Source organism: Aotus nancymaae, unplaced genomic scaffold (assembly GCF_030222135.1).
Source record: "Aotus nancymaae isolate 86718 unplaced genomic scaffold, 86718_ANA_hifiasm-v0.15.2.pri h1tg000014l, whole genome shotgun sequence".
Lineage (NCBI taxonomy): Eukaryota > Metazoa > Chordata > Mammalia > Primates > Aotidae > Aotus > Aotus nancymaae.
The window spans coordinates 58345585-58365588 of NW_026988425.1; the positions used below are offsets into that span (position 1 = coordinate 58345585).

Consider the following 20004-nt stretch of genomic DNA (forward strand, 5'->3'; position numbering starts at 1 on the left):
ATTTGGAAGTTGAAAATACTGGTTTAGAGCTTTGGAACAAGATCAAAACTAGACATATAGTTGTAAAAATTGTTGATATAGAAGAATTGTCACACAGAGTGAGTATAGGTTTTAGTGTTTAAATAAAGACTTGCAAGAATCTCCTACAGGGTTTTTTCTACTACATAGTTGCATGGAAAAATTTCAGGGAGAAGAAGGCAGGTATCTCGGGGTACAGGCAGATGTGGAGTTTCTCCATACTTAATCCTGATATGACTCCTCCTTGCAGTCCCTATCCTGGCTGAGGACCACTGGTTAAAAGGGAGATGAAGATAAAAGAGGCTAAGAAGATATAGAGAGGGAAGAAGAATACTAAAGAAGTTAAGTGTGTTAGTGCTTCAACAGTAAAGAAAGAGGAGGGCAAGATATTTGCATATAAATGATTTTTGTTTTTTGAGTCTGAGTTTTGCTCTTGTTGCACAGGCTAGAGTGCAGTGGCATGATCTCAGCCCACTGCAACCTCTGTCTCCCAGGTTCAAGTAATTCTCCTGCCTCAGCCTCTCAAGTAGCTGGGACTACAGGCATGTGCCACCACGCCAGGGTAAGTTTTTGTATTTTTAGTAGAGATGGAGTTTCACCATGTTGGCCAGGCTGATGTCGAACTCCTGACTTCAGGTGATCTACCCACCTTGGCCTCCCAAAGTGCTGGGATTACAGGTGCGAGTCACCACACCCGATCAAATTAAACTATTTTTGGTGGTCATCGAGGTTGTAGTTGAAATGGAGTGGTCAACTGGGCTAAGATGCATTCTGAAGATGGGTCAGTAGAGACAGAACTATACAGCCTGTCTACTGAAAGGTCTGAGCTAGAGAGCTTTGCTGTGCCCTCTCAGCCTGAATTCTTTAAGTCCTTCATTGAAAGTTGGTAACTGTCTATCCATGTTCCCTCTCTTTCAGTTCTTATAGTTGCATTTTACTTAATAATTGTTAATTATACGCATGTCTCCATGTTCACCCTGACCATACTATAGATTCCCTTGGGGAATTTTTTTTAAATGCCCATTTCTACCTCCATCCCCATCTCAGAATCAGTCAAAATTTCCAGGAGTCGGGCTTAGGCATCACTGTTTTTTAAAGCTTCCCAATCAATTCTGTGTGCTACCATTGAAAAACTATTGTCTGTGGCATAGTGAGCACCTCTGAGACAGAAAATAAGTTTTACTCATTTTTATGTTCCCAGAGTTTTGACTCATTGTCTGGCACATAGTTAGCTTTCAGTAAGTGTTGGATGAACGAGAAATGAGTGAACAAATGAGGAAATGTGGCCAGGAAACTAGGCAGGCCCATGTGGGTAGCCTGATAAATTAATAATGCCTTTCTTTATGCTGGACAATTACCAGACAAGTTATTTAATACCCTGTATCTATTTTGGAATTGTTACATATTAATGTGAAACTATCATCCCAAATTGGTCTAAATCAAAGTATTGATATAAAATCTCAAGTGTAAAAATAGATTAAAAAATCGTTCTGTTCTCTGAGTCTTGCTTGGTTATATACAAGATGTAGCATATAGTTAACTGTTCCAATGAGTACAATATAATGGAGACTTTGTTGCATTCAGGATAAAGGATTTTTCTATTAATTTAAACGATTTTAAGTAAGCACTACCAATTTTCACAGAATTAACTCAGTAAATCCTATTATTTAAAAAATTTAATGCTGTAGCTATTCAAAACATCCTACTTAGAAGAATATTTATAGTTCTTTGTCATGACTCTTTGAAAACCACTGTAGGCCAAATGTAGTGGTTCATGCCTGTAATCGCAGCACTTTAGGAGGCTGAGGCAGGGGGATTGCTTGGAAAGCCAGGAATTTGATACCAGCCTGGGCTACCAAGCAAGATTTTTTTCTCTACAGAAAGTTAAAAAAAGAAAAAAAAATAGCCAAGTGTAAGGTGCACTCCTGTAGTCCCTGCTACTTGGGAGATGGGGGCAAGAAGATTGCTTGAGCCCAGAAGTTCAAGGCTGTAGTGAGCTATGGTTGTGCCACTGTGTCTCAGCCTGGGTGGCAACAGTGAGACCCTGTCTAAAAACAAACAAAATACTACTGCAGTAATTATTGAATTGACTCTTCAGATTCTGTTTACCACTTTTAGTGGGAGACAAACGAAAAGCAGTAGATATAAAACTTTGTGCACAAAGAAAATAAGCTGGTAGTTGTTAACATAATGGATCATCTTAATTAATTGGAATTTTCAATCTCAGATGTAATGCATAAAGTGCCCAACCCTAAGACCTGATAACTAGTGGGTACCTTAATAAATGATAGTTCCCTTCTTTATGCTCCACTTATAGCTAATGCTCTGCTAAGGATTTAGAAAGTCCAGTTTATCTGACTGTTTAATATTCTAAAAATGCATTAATGTTCCCACAGATGAAAAGAAGTGAAGAATTCATAACTAAAAATCATAGTCAAAAGGAAACAAGTATTCTTCGTTGTTGGAAATGCAGAAAATGTATAGCAAACTCTGGTTGTTTCATGGAGTATCTTGAGAATCAAGTAATTGAGGTGAGTATTGGTAACTCCAGTATTCAGTTTCCTGGTAGAGGAATGCTGTGGGCATATCCACAATATCCACACACATGTATACTTACTCTTCTCTACCTTATTAAGAATATTTATAGTTCTTTGTCATGACTCTCTGGCTCTTATGTTATTTCACCTGACCCACTGAAAACATTCTAAAGTGGTAGTCAAAAAGCATCCCCCCCACACAGTTAAAATTAATTTTACCTTTAATTACTAATGTTAATATAACCTTAATGTTTTAAGTGCAATGTTATAGGCATAAGTTGAAGATAATAGTGTTTTTATTCCCACTATGAGTGAGCCTCAGTAATCACTGCACAATTAAATTCAGAATCCTAGTAAGAAGTGGAAACTTGTTATATAGTTTTTTTTTTGTTGTTGTTGTTGTTGTTTTGTATCCACTATGGGCCTAAAAGAGAAAGTTCATGTATAATATGAAACTAACCCATAGGAAAACCTGAATAATATTCAAGTGTGTGTTTGGTCATCCTGCTAAAAATGAGTGTTTTTAAACAACAAAAACAAAAATTCCTAAACTTCTGTAAGATGAATATCAGAGAGATATGAAGTAGAAAGTAATTCCTGGAGTTTAGAGGGAATTCTAAATTTAACAGAGAGAGTGACTATAATCACCTGTCATTATTTTCTTCCACTTCTTTGAGAGACATACTCAGCTTTTTGGTTTGGGTTTGTTTCATTGTTTTACCTAAGTTATATTTGATCATGATAGTTTCCCTTCCATTTTAACAAATTAGCCAGTCTTCACTGATAATAGTAGATAACTTTGACGGATACTTACTACATGCCAAATATCTTTTAATGACTTGAAATAACATTTTAATTGGGAAAAAACCCAAAACTTTTTATGCCAAGAGTATTTTGGTAGCTATAACTTACATGTAATAAAAAATTGAATGTACAACTTCAGAAGTTTTATCAGCCCTGCCATGAATTAGATCAAGATATACATTTACATCACCCCAGGAATTTTTGTCTTGCCCTTCTCCAGGCAGTGGTTTCCCTCTCACTGATGTCTGTCACCATAGTCTAGTTTTGTCTGTTGTTTTCCTTAGTTCAAATGGAATAAGACAGCATGAACTCTTTTGTGCTGACTTATTTTCGTCAGCATAGTGTTTGAGAGATTCATTTATGTTTTGCATGTATCAATAATGTGTTCCTTTTTTCTCCTGAGCCATGTGCCATTTATGAATATGCCATAATTTATCAATTTTTTTTCTGCTGATGGGTATTGGCTTCATTCCAGGTTTAAGTTATGAATATAACTGCTATTAATATTTTTCTAACTTATATGGTCATGTTTTATTATTTCTTTTTAATATATACATAGGAATGGATTTTCGATGTCATGGGAGTAGGTATAGATTGATTTTTTTTAAAGAAATCATTAGTTTTTCAAAGTTTATGTTCACTTCTGGTAGCAACATATGAGAATTCCAGTTACATCTTTGCCAATACTTAGTATTTTCTGTCTTTATAATTTTAGCCATTCAGATAGATGTATGGTGGTATATCATTATAGATTTAATTTTCATTTCCTTAGTGCTAATGATGTAGGCTACCTTTTTATATACTTAACTGGTTAGGAGCTGTTTTAAATGCTTTTTAAATATTATTCATTTCTTACAGTCACTGTTTGAGGAAGATAACCTGTCCTCTCCATTTCATAGATAAGGAAACTGAGGCACAGAAGGTTAAGTAATTTGCCCAGGTTCACACTGTTCCTTAGAAGTACAGCTGTAACTGGACTGGGCAGTGAGGCTCCAGAGCTGGTGCTCATAACCTCCACACTCTCTTTGCTGCCTTCACTTTTAGGATATCATATGATGTCATTCTCAGTAGAGTGGCTGATCCTTTTATTTACCTGGAGAACTCCCACTCATTCATTCATTAAAGCATATTTAATGAGCAAGAACAATTCAAGCACTGCTGTAGGATGTATTGGGATGGACAATGGAAGAGTGATACAGAGTTGAAAAAATATACTCTAGTCCTTAGAATCTCTAAATTCTAGTTGAAAATAGGCCAACCAATGTAGCCTGATTTGAGGAATACTGTGACAGAGGAATGCAAACAAAATTCTGCTTGGGCTGGTCACAGATGGCTTGGGCTGGTCACAGATGGCTTCACAGAAAAGGTAATATGTGAACATAGATATGTTTTTTCTTCCAGATTTTAAAGTATAATTTGTAGATCATAAAATTCACCCATTGTTAGATAACAATTTAGTGATTTTTAATTGTGCAACCACCACTACACTGCAGTTTTGAGCTATTTTCATTACCCCATAAAGTTTCCTCAAGCCTATTTGTCCTGCTCCCACCCCAGGAAACATACCAATCTTATTTCAGTCTCTGTAGATTTATATGTAAAATAAAATGTATATACATAATAAAATATGTAAACCATTGAATATACCTTATAAAATAAAAATCTATTCATTTATATAAAATTGCATATGTAATTTAAAAATATGTAAAAATTATATACTAAAATATGTATGAAATACACAAATTATTTTAAAATGAAGGGATAATTCAGTATCGTGGTTAAGTCTCAGCAGAAGGGGTAATATGTAAGCAGGGACTATGAAGGGGGCTTCTAAAATAATCTGAATGTTAAATTTCTTAATCTTGGTAGTGGGCATATTGGTATTCTTTTTTTAAAATTCCCTTTATGAAACATATTTTATATTTTATAAATATGTATACAGTATAAAAATATTTAAAATGAACGTGAAAGGATCCTTTAAAGGAAACCACAAAACAAATTATTAGAAGCCAAAAATAATTTTTATCAGTACTGTGCTAAAAGGTTGCTAAATTTATCACCTATTAAAGTATACAGTTAAAAATAACCTATACATATAAGTGTTTTGTTTCTGAACTTTCTGTAAATGAAATTACACTGTGATTATTCTGGAAATTGCTGCTTTTACTCAACAATATCACTATGTTGAGTGTAAATATAATTCATTTTCACTTCTGTCTACTTTTTCCAGTATATTAATATATCAAACTTCATGATTTATTTTGTTGATAGTCATTTGACTTACATCTGTTTGTTTTGCTCTTATAATCAGTGCTGCTGTGAACTTTCTTACGCATATCTTTGCACAAATGGGCATGAGTGTTACTAGAAATGGAGTTGCAGCATCCATCTTAGGATATGTGCATGTTCAGCTTTACTGGGCAATGCTGTTTTCAAATGAGTCTCACCAGCAATAGTTCAGCATTGCTATGATTTCACATCTTCACCAACATTTAACATCTCCTTCTAAGAGGTCATGTGTTTTTGGCAAAATGTCTTTTTTTCTGGCCTATTTTTCTATTAGGGTGTTTTGTTTTTGATATTTGGAGATTCTTTATGTGTTCTAAATACTAATCTTTTGTTGGTTATTGTATTGCAACTATCTTTTTCCAGCTTACATAACTTGTATTTCATTCTTGTGGTGTCTTTGTTGAACAGAAATTCATAATATAATTTTGATCAATGTATTAGTTCTTTCCTTTATGTGTTGTACTGTTTAAGAAAATCTGTATTGTGAGGGGAAGATGTTTTTTCCACTCCTTCTACTGAATACCAAAGTTCAGATAGGCAAGTTTCCTTGTGTGCCCTTCTGAGAAATAGGTTTCTCGTTTATCCTCACACTGAGGTTATAACCAGCTTTATGTTGGGAGTTTCTCCCTAGGTTCTTTCCATCCTGAGGGAGCCCTGGGCTTTATCTCCTGTCTTCCACATGCAGACGTGAAATGGCTCTCAGAACAACATAGAGGATAAGGAAACTGGGGAAACAACATCAATAGCTGTTAACTCCAGCACCACACTTCTTTAGCCCTGACCATTACGAGGAAATGGAAGTCTCACATTCTTTATCTCAGCCCTTACAAAGCTGGGAACTGGATACTAGAATCGCTGTGATATTTGCTGCAGAAAAATCATGTACCTCCAAAACCAAGCTTGCTGCAAGAAACAGTACAAATGCAGCCATCAACTCTGTTTTCATAATGCTGAGCGGGTGTGGCAGTTTTTTCAAAGTTAAGTTGGTGTGGAATTTGAACTCTAAGGGAAACTGGAGCTTCAGTTATCTAGCCACTGGCATGCAGTAGGACATGAGAAAGGGAGTTTAGAATGGAGTTTTGAGACAATCTACAATGTCAACAAGGAGAAAAGGGGACTTTGACCTTGCCTTCAGGCTTGAGATAGATGAAATGTGGCAAAAACCAAAAACAAAATAACAAAGACCTTAAAGATGTAGAAATAAAATAACAGAAATGGTCTCCATTTGTGCAATCTGTGTTAGGGAGTGGCGTCCTTAGTTTTAGTTAGTTTTGTTATCATTTTGGACATGTGAAGTTTATGTGGCCTGTAGAATATTTAAATATTTTAGGAGGCTGCTGAGTTCTATGGATATGGGATTCAGAAGAGAGATATGAACTAAAACTGTGGATTTGGAGTCATCAGGTTGTAAGTTTTGGGTGAAGCTGTGAGAGTAGATGAGATTACCATACAGTGTATGAATGGAGTGAGAGAGAAGTAGTTCCTATCATATAGGAACATTTATAGGATAGACAGAAAAAGAGAAGCTCTCGCAAAGGAGAAAAAATCGAACCGAAAATTAGGATACAATATTGTGGAAGTCAAGGGACAAACATTTTTCAGAAAAAAAAAAAAAGGTTGTTTATTAGTGTTAAATGTTAAATGAAATCTAGAAGATCAGACATTTCCTTCAATGTGCAGATTGTATACTGCACAGTTTTAGAGGGAGTTCGTTTGTTAAAGGTTTGCCCTGGATTTGTGCAGAGTTAGCATACAAACTATATATATTCATATATAAAAACCCTAAATGAGAGTTATAAGTGTGCATTGGTTTTAAAAGAAATCACTGGTCAACACTCATTGTAGTTGTGAGACTTTTAGGGGCAGTTACCAAATTCCACTGGGTTCAGGTAATTAGAAACTGAGGGATAGTCTAAAACTTACTGTAGAACACTTTAATTACTAGGTTATGACTTCTTCCATCACCAGACTGTGAAGTATTTCATCTGTATAACACCATTGCCAATGCAATGGCTGACATGTATAGGACTAATGAATGTTGAATTGATTATTGGAGTATATATACCTCCTCCCTCACCTTTTTTGGTTAGATAATTTGCTTGTTTTCTCTCTGGCTTTTATTATTCTGGTGGTATCTTTCTTTCAGTGGTTGTAATATTGAGAGAAATATTTTTATTGCTTATTACATTTTTAATATTTTGTGTTCCCTTTTCTTAGTGACAGCATATATTTGTTCCATACTAGTTTTACTACATGCTATGCTATGGGCTGAATTGTGTGCCCTCCAAGTGCATATTTTATAGGTGCAGTGTGACTATATATGGAGATAAGGTCTTTAGGAGTTAATTGTGGTAAGAACATAAAGGTGGGGCCCTAATCTGATAGGACTGTGACCTTATAAAAGGAATAAAAGAGAAAGAGATCCTGTAAGGACACAGTAAGTAGCCTCTCGCCAGAGCCAAAACATGCTGAAAGCCTGATCTCAAACCTTCAGCCTTTAGAACTGAGAGAAAATAAATTGCTATTGTTTAAGTCATTCAGTCTGTGGCATTTTGTGATGGCATCCCAAGCAGTCTAAGATCCCACAGTTCCTGTAATAGGAACTGGAAATTCAAAGATGAGCAGCAGAGAAATTGTATGTCCTTATGAAGTTTTCAGGAATTTAAAACTTTTTTTTTTGTTCAATTTTTATATTGCATTCATTCTGCAACTTTGTAAGTTCTCCCATTGGTACTAGAAATGGTGGAAACATGAATAAGTGGAGTTTATCACCTTCTGGTAGTCAATGAAGAAAATACTGCACTTTTAATAGCCACCACTTGCTAAACTCATTCTGTGTACTCGAAACTGTGCTAAGTGTGTTTACTTATTCATCTCTATTGTCTGAAGTCTCTGTGAATCTATTCTGGTTCAAGAGGCTGACAGAATTTTTAAAAAAACTCTGTTGTCACTGTGGAGTTTATTGTTCCCTTTTGACACAGAAGATTTCAGAGGGCCAGCAAAGTTAAGTGACCTGCCATGGTTACGTTTGATAAGTCACAGAGTTAGGATTTAAACTTAAGTCCATTGACTTCAAAGCTCCACTGTAACTACTGCCTCCCCATGTGATAAAACATTCTAATTTCAATGTGTAGTATCTATTTTGAAGTAGGCAATAGAGATCAGAAGAGAAATCTTTAGTATTGACAATGAGCTTAGTAGAAATGAAAATAAGGTACATTAAATTCAGGTAAAAGGCATAAGTCCGAAAGGCTCAAGGCCCTGTAAGGAAACATCAGTGACGCAAAAGAGAATGCAGAACTGCACAATGTTTACATTCTCACGATCAAAAAAGCAAAATAAATTTTAGGCCACAAGCAAAGCTGAAGACTCAGCCAAGACTGAACTAAGAATGTACCACTCATATGCTTGGACAAAGCGTACCCATCCACATTATAATTTTATAGTGAGAAAGGCTACAAGTAAAGGAGGTAAAGAGTAATTAAAGCAACATATAATTTAGCTATTTTTATCACAGGGAAAGGTCTACAGAGAAGTCTAAGAGAGTTTATGCAACCAGTGAAAAATAAAGTTATATGAAAAATATAAGTGATATTTAAAATGGCTGAAGTGGGCTGCTGTGGTCAGGAACTATGTAGACACTGCGTTTTGGTTGGTTCCTCCACTGACCATGGCCATGGACAGGTCGCTATCAAACAAAATGATTAGAAATCCATTTTGCCTGTCCTTCCCTGCCTGATTCTACCACTGCATAGAAAACCACTGAAAGAATGAATGAATTAAACTGCATAAATCTGGAAGTGATCTAGACATCAAAAATTTCCATCAAATGAGTCCTCTGTCTAACTATTTTAAAACAAATTGGCAGTCTCTGGGCAACTTTGTTCTATTTTAGTATTCTGTCTCCTGGCTGTAGCTTTCTAATATTTTCACATTAGAAACTCATGAAGCTAGTTCTACCAATCTCCCCATATCTGCATTATCCAGCAACAGCCTAATTTCTAAAGATCTTATCAAATGCTAACTTTTGTCTCTAATGACAACTTTGTACATTGAAGTTGGTCTTCAAGCTTCTCTTAGGCATCCAAGTAAAAGAAACTATCTTTGAATCTTAGCAATAAGCCTTTGTATTTTATACTTGAGCTCAGGGTTAATTAAAAAAGATCCACTCCCCAAAGTTTTATTCTGTCAGTCTCCATCCAGAAATTTGCAGAATAGAATGATAGTGTTTTTGTGAGTCATTTGATTACATGAGGGTATTCTGGGAATGGAAGGAAGGGATGTGTGAAGTCTCTTTGAATAATGCTTGTCTCCTCAACTACACGTGAAATCTTGAAACTTAACCCAAAGATTATTAGCTAACTGCCATGAAAATGCCTCCACTGTGAGCATACTGGAAAATATTAAGTTAAGATACAACCTGAGTATTGTGTTTTCAATAACTATATTAATTTAGGTATGATGGATGGTTCTGTTATTGCTTCGTGTGTGTTTTGTTTTCTCACTAAGGCTGTGCCCTTTTCAAATCAAGGATCATCTCTGATGTTTCTCATAGTGGCAAGTACATAGTGGGCAATCAGTTGCTTAGTTGATAGAAATATTTATAGGCCAATACATACTTGGGGACACAGAGTGTGTCCCTGCATTGGACAGTAATTAATTCAAAAGTGTTGCGTTTTGCACAAAATTCTCTGTTGGCTGGTTTTATATGATGACTGGTATAATTAGCCAGTTTTATCATTCCTATGGGATTCTTTCATTTCTCATCATCGGGATAAGTCCAACAAGATATACCGTTTCCAGAAAGAACACACCATCTTCGATGCCAGGCACCAAAACCACTAACATCTTCAAATATGGTTAGAAAACCTCTTTCTTCAACACTGGAATTCACTTGACATTTTATTTTTAAATAAATATGACCCTCTAAAGAAGATAAATAGGGGACCTTGTCCAGACCAAACTTAGCATTTCCTACTGACAAGAGTCTCTCGGTCATCTCTTTGTGGTGGGACAGTAATTCAAAGAAACAGAACATCCGTCAATAAAGCAGGTGATTGTTCAGATTGTTTTGTTACTTCAAAAGTGGATGAAAAATATAATGCCTTTCCTTGTCAAGTTAATATCAAATGGAAAATACAGGAACTCAATAATGAAATAAATATGCAAGAGACAGTGATCTATCCAGCTAGCCAGGCTCTTAACTGCTGGGTTGATGAAGAGCATGGAAAAGGGTCCCTAGAAGAAGCTGAAGCTGAAAGACTTCTAATTGCAACTGAAAAGAGAATGACAAATTGAATAAATTGAAGAACGAAGGACCTCAGAGGAAGAATAAGGCTAGTCCAGTATCCCAAAGTAAATTTATCCCATCCAAAGGATCGGTTACTTTGTCAGAAATCCACTTGCCTCTAAAAGCAGATTTTGTCTGCAGTATGGTTCAGAAACCAGATGAAACAAATTACTATTACTTAATTATACTAAAAGCAGGAGCTGAAAATATGGTAGCCACACCATTAGCAAGCACTTCAAACTCTCTTAACGGTGATGCTCTGACATTTACTACTGCATTTACTCTGCAAGATGTATCCAATGACTTTGAAATAAATATTGAAGTTTACAGCTTGGTGCAAAAGAATCCCTTAGGCCTTGAGAAGAAGAAAAAAATCCAAGTCTAAGGCTATTACTCCAAAGGGACTCCTCAACATCTATAACCACAAAAAATAACATTCATTCTTCAGTCATGGCCAGTCCAGAAGGTCTCAGTGCTGTGCGAACCAGCAACTTCACCCTTGTCAGCTCTTACACATTGTCATTCCTGAAAACTTATGTTTAATCTTATGTTAATATAATTATGTTACAACAATTATAAATGTAGTCTAATTATAGTATAATTGTATTAAAAGTTTGATATTTATAACTTAATATCAAAATATTTTAATATTTATAATATTGACCAGTTACATAAATATTAAAATTGGTTACTCATGTATATATAGATTATTAGCTGTTTAAGTGGCAAAAAGGAAAAGTATAGGAAGCCATAAGAGTAGGGTATAGATAGGGTGCTGGACCTAGCTGTAAGGCTTTTCTGAGGAAGTGACTTGTGTGGAGACATGATAGGTAAGTGAGGACAGTACAGGTAGGAGAACATTCTAAGAGTCAGGACCAGCATGTTCGAAGGCCCTGTGGTGGATGCCCGAAACTGAAAGAGACTGCCATGATTGGAGTTCAGCGATGAAAAGGGAGTTTGGCAAGATTTGAGAGTAGAAAGATGAGTACTGTTCAAATCATTTATGGTCTCATAAGTCAAAGACCTTGATCTTCATCCTAGGAGCTAGGAAGTCTGTGGGAGAAAGTAACATAGCTTTTGAATTTTAAGATCACTTTGCTAATAGTGTGAAGAGTGAATTAGAAGGTACCAAGAATTGAGGCAGGGAGGCTGTTTGCTTTTAAATGATGCTTTTCGTCTTTTCATTTTTTTCAAGTCATTGTGACCTTTTGATTATAAAAAGTTTTTATCCTTAAAGTACCTTCTCAAAGTACAAATAGGCAAACCAGGCAGTCCAATAGAATTTTGGTTTCTTTACATTTGTAACACTTTAGACATTTAATTAATAATGTTAATCTAAATGACATTTTTGTTACATAACCTTTTCCCTGTGGTATTAGTTGCAGTAGTCAAATAATACATTTGGCTTACATTTGAAGAATTAGTTGAGGGAATGCTGTTGCTTACATTGGAAATGCCAACGGTTAAACATCTTCCAAAATATTATGTAATAATATCAACTTTGGCATGTAACTTGTTATACTCAATTAAAAATATTAAAGATCACATAATGATAGATTAAGGCATCAAATTTGTAATTTTAAAATTAAGTGATATTCTTCTGTATAGCAACTGAGAATATTCCCAACACTTAAAGAAAAAAATTAAAATAACAATACCTTGGCTCCCTCTGCTGCTTGAACAAATTATTTCATTTACAAACATAATTTTGTCAACATTTTTCTGACATCATTATGTGAAATTGCTATTCCTTTCTCCTCTTTTTCCTTCCTCCTTCCTCTGTGTGAGAAATTTGAGACATAAAGAAAATCTATCTGGTAATTTTTTTTAATCCTAGTAAAATAGTTCTAATTTTCAGTCAAATTTTTCCCAAGGAAATAACTTGTTATGCTCATACTTTAAAGGCTTTAAATTCCTCAAATTGGGTTGCTTCCAGTTTCATCATTCATCTTAAAATACCTTCATAAAACTTGTTTTATAATTTATATATTCGTGTGATTTTTAAAAATTAGCTGGCTGTGAACTTAGAAGCAAAATTGGTACATCCTTTTTACTTGTAGAATTATATTGGAAACAAATATTACAAATAAAAAATATTTTTTCTAAGACTGTTGGTAAATACGGGTACTTGGCAGTTTCATTTATAATTGAGGTATCTGTGTTTACCCTGGTCCATATGTAAAGTTTTCAGAAAATGAAACAATACTATAAATTCAACCAAGCTTTTTATGCTTTCCTACCTGTACCAATTGCTATAACTGATTTTCCTCTTTTTTTTTTGGTTGTAAGGGGATAAAACTATACTTTAAATTTTAGCTGTTTAGAGAAAAAATGTATGCTGTTTTATATTAATTTTTCTCAAATGAAGGAGGTTGAGTTGAGGGGTACAAAAGCAGAATCAGCTGTGGAATTTTTTCTAAACCTATCTCTTCCTACATAAAATTATTTCTTAATTTAAAAGTAAGATAGGCATCAGTTTTCGTTTTATAAACTTAGAGAAAAATAGCAGTATCATGCCTTAAAACATACACAGGCTAGAAATGTAAGAAAGTTTATTTCCCTAAGAACTGTAGTATTTTATATGGCATAAGAGGCAGTATGGAAGCTTGGGATCTCTTGTTTCAGTGTTCCTATCTGTAAGGCAGTAAAAACTCTTAAGACAGTGCCTGTGCTTAGTAAGCATAATATAAATATTTGTTATTTAGTGAAAATAAGAAGAATAAGTACATTATAGAACTTTCTTCTACCTACAACTGTGACTCCAGTGTTTATTCTCATAGGAATATTCATGAAGCATTTCTGTAATTTATAGTGGATAGTGGTTTTAGTGTTATGATCAATGCTATGTGATTAAATATCTTGATCAATTTGTATGATTAAATGAAATAATGAAATGTACATAGTAAAATACATAGAACATAGTGAAATATTAATACATTAGTACAGATATTATATATATATATGCCTTTATGCAGCACAATCCCTGGCACATTAATAAGTATGTCTCTACTTGCTCTGTGTGGTCAACACTGTATTTAGTAATCACTCAATAAATATTGATAGGTTGAGTGCCATTAACTTATTTTGACATTGATAATCTATTTTTCTTTCTACCAGTGTAGAAATTTCCTCCCTCCCTCCCTCTGTTGCTTGCTCCCTTCTTTCCTTCCTCTATATGTAGACATAATCTTGAAATGTCAGAAAAAAATTCTGGATCTGAAAATGAAAAGATTACCTTATTTGTCAATTCCAGTTTTATTCTCTACATGATCTTTTGAAAGTATTTATTTGAATTATACTAATCTTCCTAATTGTCAGCTCCTAATGAAAGGAGCTAGTGTGTCTGAGTATAGATGTCTCACAAAATCAATTCTATTTTTTCAAAATCTGTTTCCATACCTTTATTTTGTTTCTGGGGCAAAATCGTTAGATAAAGCTATACTGTTCAGTTTTATTGAGTCACTTCCAATATGTTTCCCAAGGTTCTTTAAAAAATTTATATATGAGTGGGAGAGAAAAGCTAGTCATGACTGAACTGTTATTGTAAATTAATTTCTATTCGAACTTAGAAAAGGCAGGTGACAGAAGCACACAAAATCAAACACTAACAAAGATGTCTCTGGGTTTTTAGTGTATATGAAAATCATAAGTAGGAATTTATTTATAGTCACTCTTAGTTGTGGCCCAAGAGTACAAATTTTTAGTAAGTACCTCACCTTAGGTCTGTGCTGGTGATCTAGGGACCACATTTTGTGAAATACTCTTCTAAGGGGACTCTTCACAGAGTTCATGATCTTGATGCAAGTTCTTTTCTTCAATGCTAGTCAAAAGAGAACCTTGAACTTACCAGGGTTTTTCACTCTCCCAAACTCTGTAGAAATTGGCATCCACAGATTTCTTTGAATAATTAAAGTTTGGAACCCTAGGATTATCAATGACTGAACATGCCAGAATTTCTGTTTTGAGGGGGAAAATCTGATAACATCTATTCATATTCATATTATGTTATGAGTTTATGAAAAAGGATTCTAGAGTGTTTGTTTTCATGCAGTTTGCTTGCTGCTGAACAGTGGAGACAGAATGTGACTTAAAGTTTCTCTTATCTTGCTAAAATTGAAGATTTATCTCTCAAAAGACCTAGTATGTCATATGCTTATCCATATACAGACTTGCACTGAAGTATACCACTTCCCGCCCAGTTTATTAGATGAATTGGTAAACTTATTTAGAGGGCCAATCTCAAATGAAGTTTTAAAGATACCTTTCTCCTGGTATAGGGGATGTCACTGTTTCAGGACTAACAGTTTCATTTTGCCCACTGCGTAGTAACAGACCAATACACTGAGTGGGATTTGCAGCAGAGAAAGAATGTTATGATTGCAAGGTGTCCAGTGAGAAGATGGGAAGAGACCCTCAAATCTATTATCTCCCTAAGGAGTTCTGGGCTGGAGTTTTTAAAACGAGACCATGGAGAGTGAGGAGCTAGAAAATTGGGGTGGCTAATTGGTCAGGGAATGAGGGATGAAATCATCAGGATGTGAAAACTACATTCTTTGATGAGTCAGCTTCTGGTGACATCCTTCATTCAGAGAAGCTGGCATCAATGGGGTTTTTCAGACCAGCTGGTGTTAGTAGTTTCATTGGTATGCAGGACCTAGAGGAATATCTCAAAGGGAAAACTTAGAGATTCATAATGTTAAAGTTGTTACCTATAGAGCAGTTAAGGGGAACTAGGGTCTATGGGATTTGGGGCAGTAGGCACCAAACAGCTATAAGGAAGCAGGTCAGAGAGCAAGCTGACCTGGGGATTAATGCTGAATGTGCTGCAAGCTTGGTTTATTTTTGTTTGTCCCCCTCTTCTTCCGGGGTTACTTTATAAAGTTTGTAAGGACAGTTTTAGCATCTCTCATGTAAGGGTGTTATGCCATACTTTATGGGAGGTTAGAAAACCCTTTCTAGGTTATTGACCTGCTTCAGGGGGAAAAGGGCAGGGGGAAGGTCAGTGAGATCTTCCTGCTTCTGCTGTTTTTCAGTATGCCAAGGAGGCCTATTTTGGGGTAGTATGTCCTGAATCCCATCATTCTGCTCCCCCATCTTTCTGCATATTCATCCGGCATCTCGATAGAGAATATAGCAACTTTATTCTGTTATTAATAGAATTCAGATAGAATCAGAGATTTGGGGCTGGCGAAAGTTGACATGAAAGGCACTATTTTGTCTCACATGTAGAAAAAGGCACTAGATTTATTCATTCAGTAACTAAATGCTAAATTGTGAATTTAATTTGATGACCTCAATGAGATGGAAGGGCTTTGTCTTAAATCACAGATAGTTACTCCCTGAAGAAATTTTTTAAAAATCTTTTTTGTGGGTTTGTTTTTTATTATGGGAGTTAGGAAAGGAGGGCAGTGTATGTATATTTGCTTTCTAGCTAAAATTGGATTTGTATTTTTGAGTTTTACTTAAATATGAAACCTGTGAAATAAATTCTGAACTGCTAATTAGTAATATCATTTATTATTATTTAACAGGATAAACATGATTCAGTTGATGCTCAAAATATTTGTCATGTGTGGCACATGAATACAGAAGCCCTTCCAGAATGGATAAACTGCCTAATCCAAAAAGTAAGTTCTTAGTTTCTGAGTAAAAGTAAGAATATATAACCTTCAAAATGTTTCTGTCCTCTTTTTAGAGCTGTTTTTCTTAGATACATTGCTTGGCCAACCTCTTACTGCTCCTCACTCCCATTACCCCTCTTCACACTTCTTTTCTTCCTTCTCTGCCTTATATACATATCTGTATTTTACATACACATGCACGTGCACACACACACATACACACACACATAATATATATTACTTTTAAATATACAGAAGCATATACACATATGTATGACATAATATATATATTATGGTACATGCACCTATACATATTTACCTACATATACATATACTTACTTAACTTGTTAATTGCCTAGCTCCTACCTTAGAATATAAGCACTGTGAAGTCAGGGACTTTTTTATTTTGTTCATTTGTATATCCTCAGCACCAAGAATAGGTCTTGTTGAATGAATGGAATATTCTGTATGTGTTATTCATATCTATACATATATGCATAAATGTACAAACATATAAAATAAATAGGATAATTAATGACTCGTTGGTATAATCAAAATGAAAATTCTACACTTTAAAGAATTTTTAATGAAATATTATAAGAACTTACGTTGTATGTATAGTTATTTTTCACAATTCAAAACACCTGTCTTAGAAAATTATAAGTAATAAGACTTTGGAAATATGTAATTGCATTTCTCCACTGAGTAGCTTAATTTTTTGTTAAAAAATAACATTTGATAGATATCTCTTACATTCATTCTCATACTGTAACAGTTTTCTAGGAGAATGCCAGTACACTGTTTATAACTTAACAAAATATATTAGGACACTGCAGATATTTCACTATTTCAGTTGAAAAGATAATTTTAAGATAGTTCATTATTAATTTCCAATCTAAGCATAGAAAATGCACTGTCTGATGTATGCAATCAATATCTCTTGGTTGTATGTAAAAAGCCAGGCAGAACTTTATTCTGTTGTTTGAGTAAAGTTCCCTCCCACAGTGCTTGGTATGCAAGAAGTGTATCAAAACAGACACTTTCCTGTGAGATTTTACTTGCAAATTAAGCTCTGTCCACTGATTTGCTTCCTGGTTCCATAGCTTATTTTTCTTTAGTTCACACTATATCTATAGATTCAACCTATTGTTTATGAGACTCTTTTAGAATTCTTAGGAATATTGTTTGGATTGGTCTGATTTGCAATACATTATCATTTTAGAACTTTGGTGCTACTTATCTTTAGTTATTGGAAGGCTTGTTTCTATTTGCTGTTCAGTCTACTAATCAGAAAACAGAAAGCTAGCCTTTTCTGTGGCATAGAAAACTTTCATGTGGCCGTCTTAAAAAAAAAAGTCGCTTTGGTTACTTTATAATGAAAGCATTGTCTTTATTTTTCTTTATTACCTGTAGGCCCAGTGGACAGTTGGAAAACTGAATTGCCCTTTCTGTGGGGCCCGTTTAGGGGGCTTTAATTTTGTCAGCACTCCAAAATGTTCCTGCGGCCAGCTTGCAGCTGTACATCTCTCCAAGAGCCGGACTGATTATCAGCCAGCACAGGCAGGCGGACTAATGAGACCATCACTGAAATACTTGTCATATCCTAGAGTTCAGTCAGGTTGTGACAAGGAAGCTCTGCTGACAGGTGGTAGCTCTAAAAACAGAAATCACAGGCTTTTAAACATGGCCCAAAATAGTAGTGACCCTGGAAGATTAACAGAAGCACTCTGCCTAGAGGTGCGATCAACATGTTTTGAGATGAAGAATGAAAAACTGCTCTGCAAAGCATCAGAACCAAAATACCAGCTTTTTGTTCCCCAGCTTGTGACTGGCAGATGCACTACAAGAGCTTTTCATAGAAAATCACATAGTTTGGATCTGAACATCAGTGAGAAACTGACTTTATTACCCACTTTATATGAAATACATAGTAAGACTACTACCTATTCCAGACTAAATGAAACACAGCCTATTGACCTTTCAGGCTTGCCTTTACAATCTAGTAAAAATAGCTGTTCCTTTCAGAATCCATCCACTTTTGATCCTAATATGCTGCTGCAAAGATTTTCAGTGGCTCCCCATGAAGCCCAGACACAAAGAGGAGGAGAATTTCAGTGTGGTCTAGAAGCTTCTTCAGTGTACTCTGACCATGCTAATACTAACAACCTTACTTTCCTGATGGACCTGCCTTCAGCTGGCAGGAGCATGCTGGAGGCCTCAGACCAAGAAGAACACCTCTCCCCTCTGGACTTCCTGAACCCAGCCAGTTTTTCACTGGGCAGCATTAATCAGAGGCTCAATAAGAGAGAAAGGAGCAAGTTGAAGAATCTAAGAAGGAAACAACGAAGGCGTGAAAGATGGCTACAGAAGCAGGTAATATTTTTCAAAAGAGTTTACTAAAAAATCTGCATTATAAATACTGGAGTTTGGGTAGTGGAGCTAACTTTCAACACCTGTATAACAAAAACTTGGTTTTAATAATTCTTGAAATGCTATTTCTCTCTAAATGTACTCAATAATTATGCAACCATATTATAATTGGCATGTATAACCCTGTCTATGCTTCATGCATGTTTAGAAAAAAAGCTCTTTTGTGTAATTTTTCCCAATTCTGCTAGTATTTTAGAGGGATATTAATCTCTAAGTAATACTGGATTGTGTTTTACTATATTTTAAATGTATTACATGTTAGGATTGTTTTGCAGTGGTTTTATTTTTGGTTGAAAAAATGTTTTTTTTAAATTTTGGGTTGAAAAAATGTTTGTCTAAATTCAATCAGGTGACAAAGTCATTCACTTTTCATCATGTTTATAATAGTTCAAATGGATATTTCAAGGAGCCTTAATCATGGGTTCACATGATCTTGATATGATTAACTATGCTAAATTGTGAAAATTATCTAAAGGGTAATTTACCCTTATTGTAATTTTGTAGGAGACTGTGCTTCTCTATGATTTGATTTACTTTAATACCTATAGTAATATGCTCCAGAGTAGGATGTGTGAAGGAACTGAAGAGTAAATGTTAGGTGCTCTGGAAAGCAATTAAAGCCCATGGTTCAGATGCTCATGAAAATTTAAAAGTTTGAACCAATATGTTTCTGAATAAACTTTTTTTTTTTTACAAATTGCCTTTATTATTTACTTATCATAATAGTGTCCTTATTAATCAGCGTGTTGTATGTTAACAGAACTAAAATATAGAAAGCTGCAACTTGTTTTTTTTTTCTTAAGTAGTTAAGTAAACTCATGGCTTATGATTCTAGTTTTGACTCAAAAAAATAAAATTACTGCATTGAATGCTTCAGATTGAGTGTTCTTTCCTCTTTCAGTTATATAGTATAATTATTTTTATAGATACTTTTTTATTTTTTTGACTGGTTGCTAAAATGCACTTTGGTTTGTTTGCAAGTGATAGTGTAATGTGACATCAAAGTATATATTAC

General features: G+C 34.8%; 1 protein-coding gene and 1 pseudogene across 4 annotated transcripts in view; both read left to right on the plus strand.

Annotated features, from left to right (window-relative positions):
- RNF180 (ring finger protein 180) overlaps nucleotides 1-20004 on the plus strand; it is a 220146-nt gene that overhangs the window by 29475 nt on the left and 170667 nt on the right. For all 4 annotated transcript variants that reach the window (XM_012462284.3, XM_012462286.3, XM_012462283.2 and 1 more), the window contains exons 2-4: nucleotides 2415-2549; nucleotides 16470-16565; nucleotides 17973-18932. In XM_012462284.3, the coding sequence (XP_012317707.2) occupies nucleotides 2415-2549; nucleotides 16470-16565; nucleotides 17973-18932 (1191 nt within the window). The remainder of the gene's footprint in view (nucleotides 1-2414; nucleotides 2550-16469; nucleotides 16566-17972; nucleotides 18933-20004) is intronic.
- Nucleotides 10360-11481, plus strand: LOC135274750 (anillin-like; annotated as a pseudogene).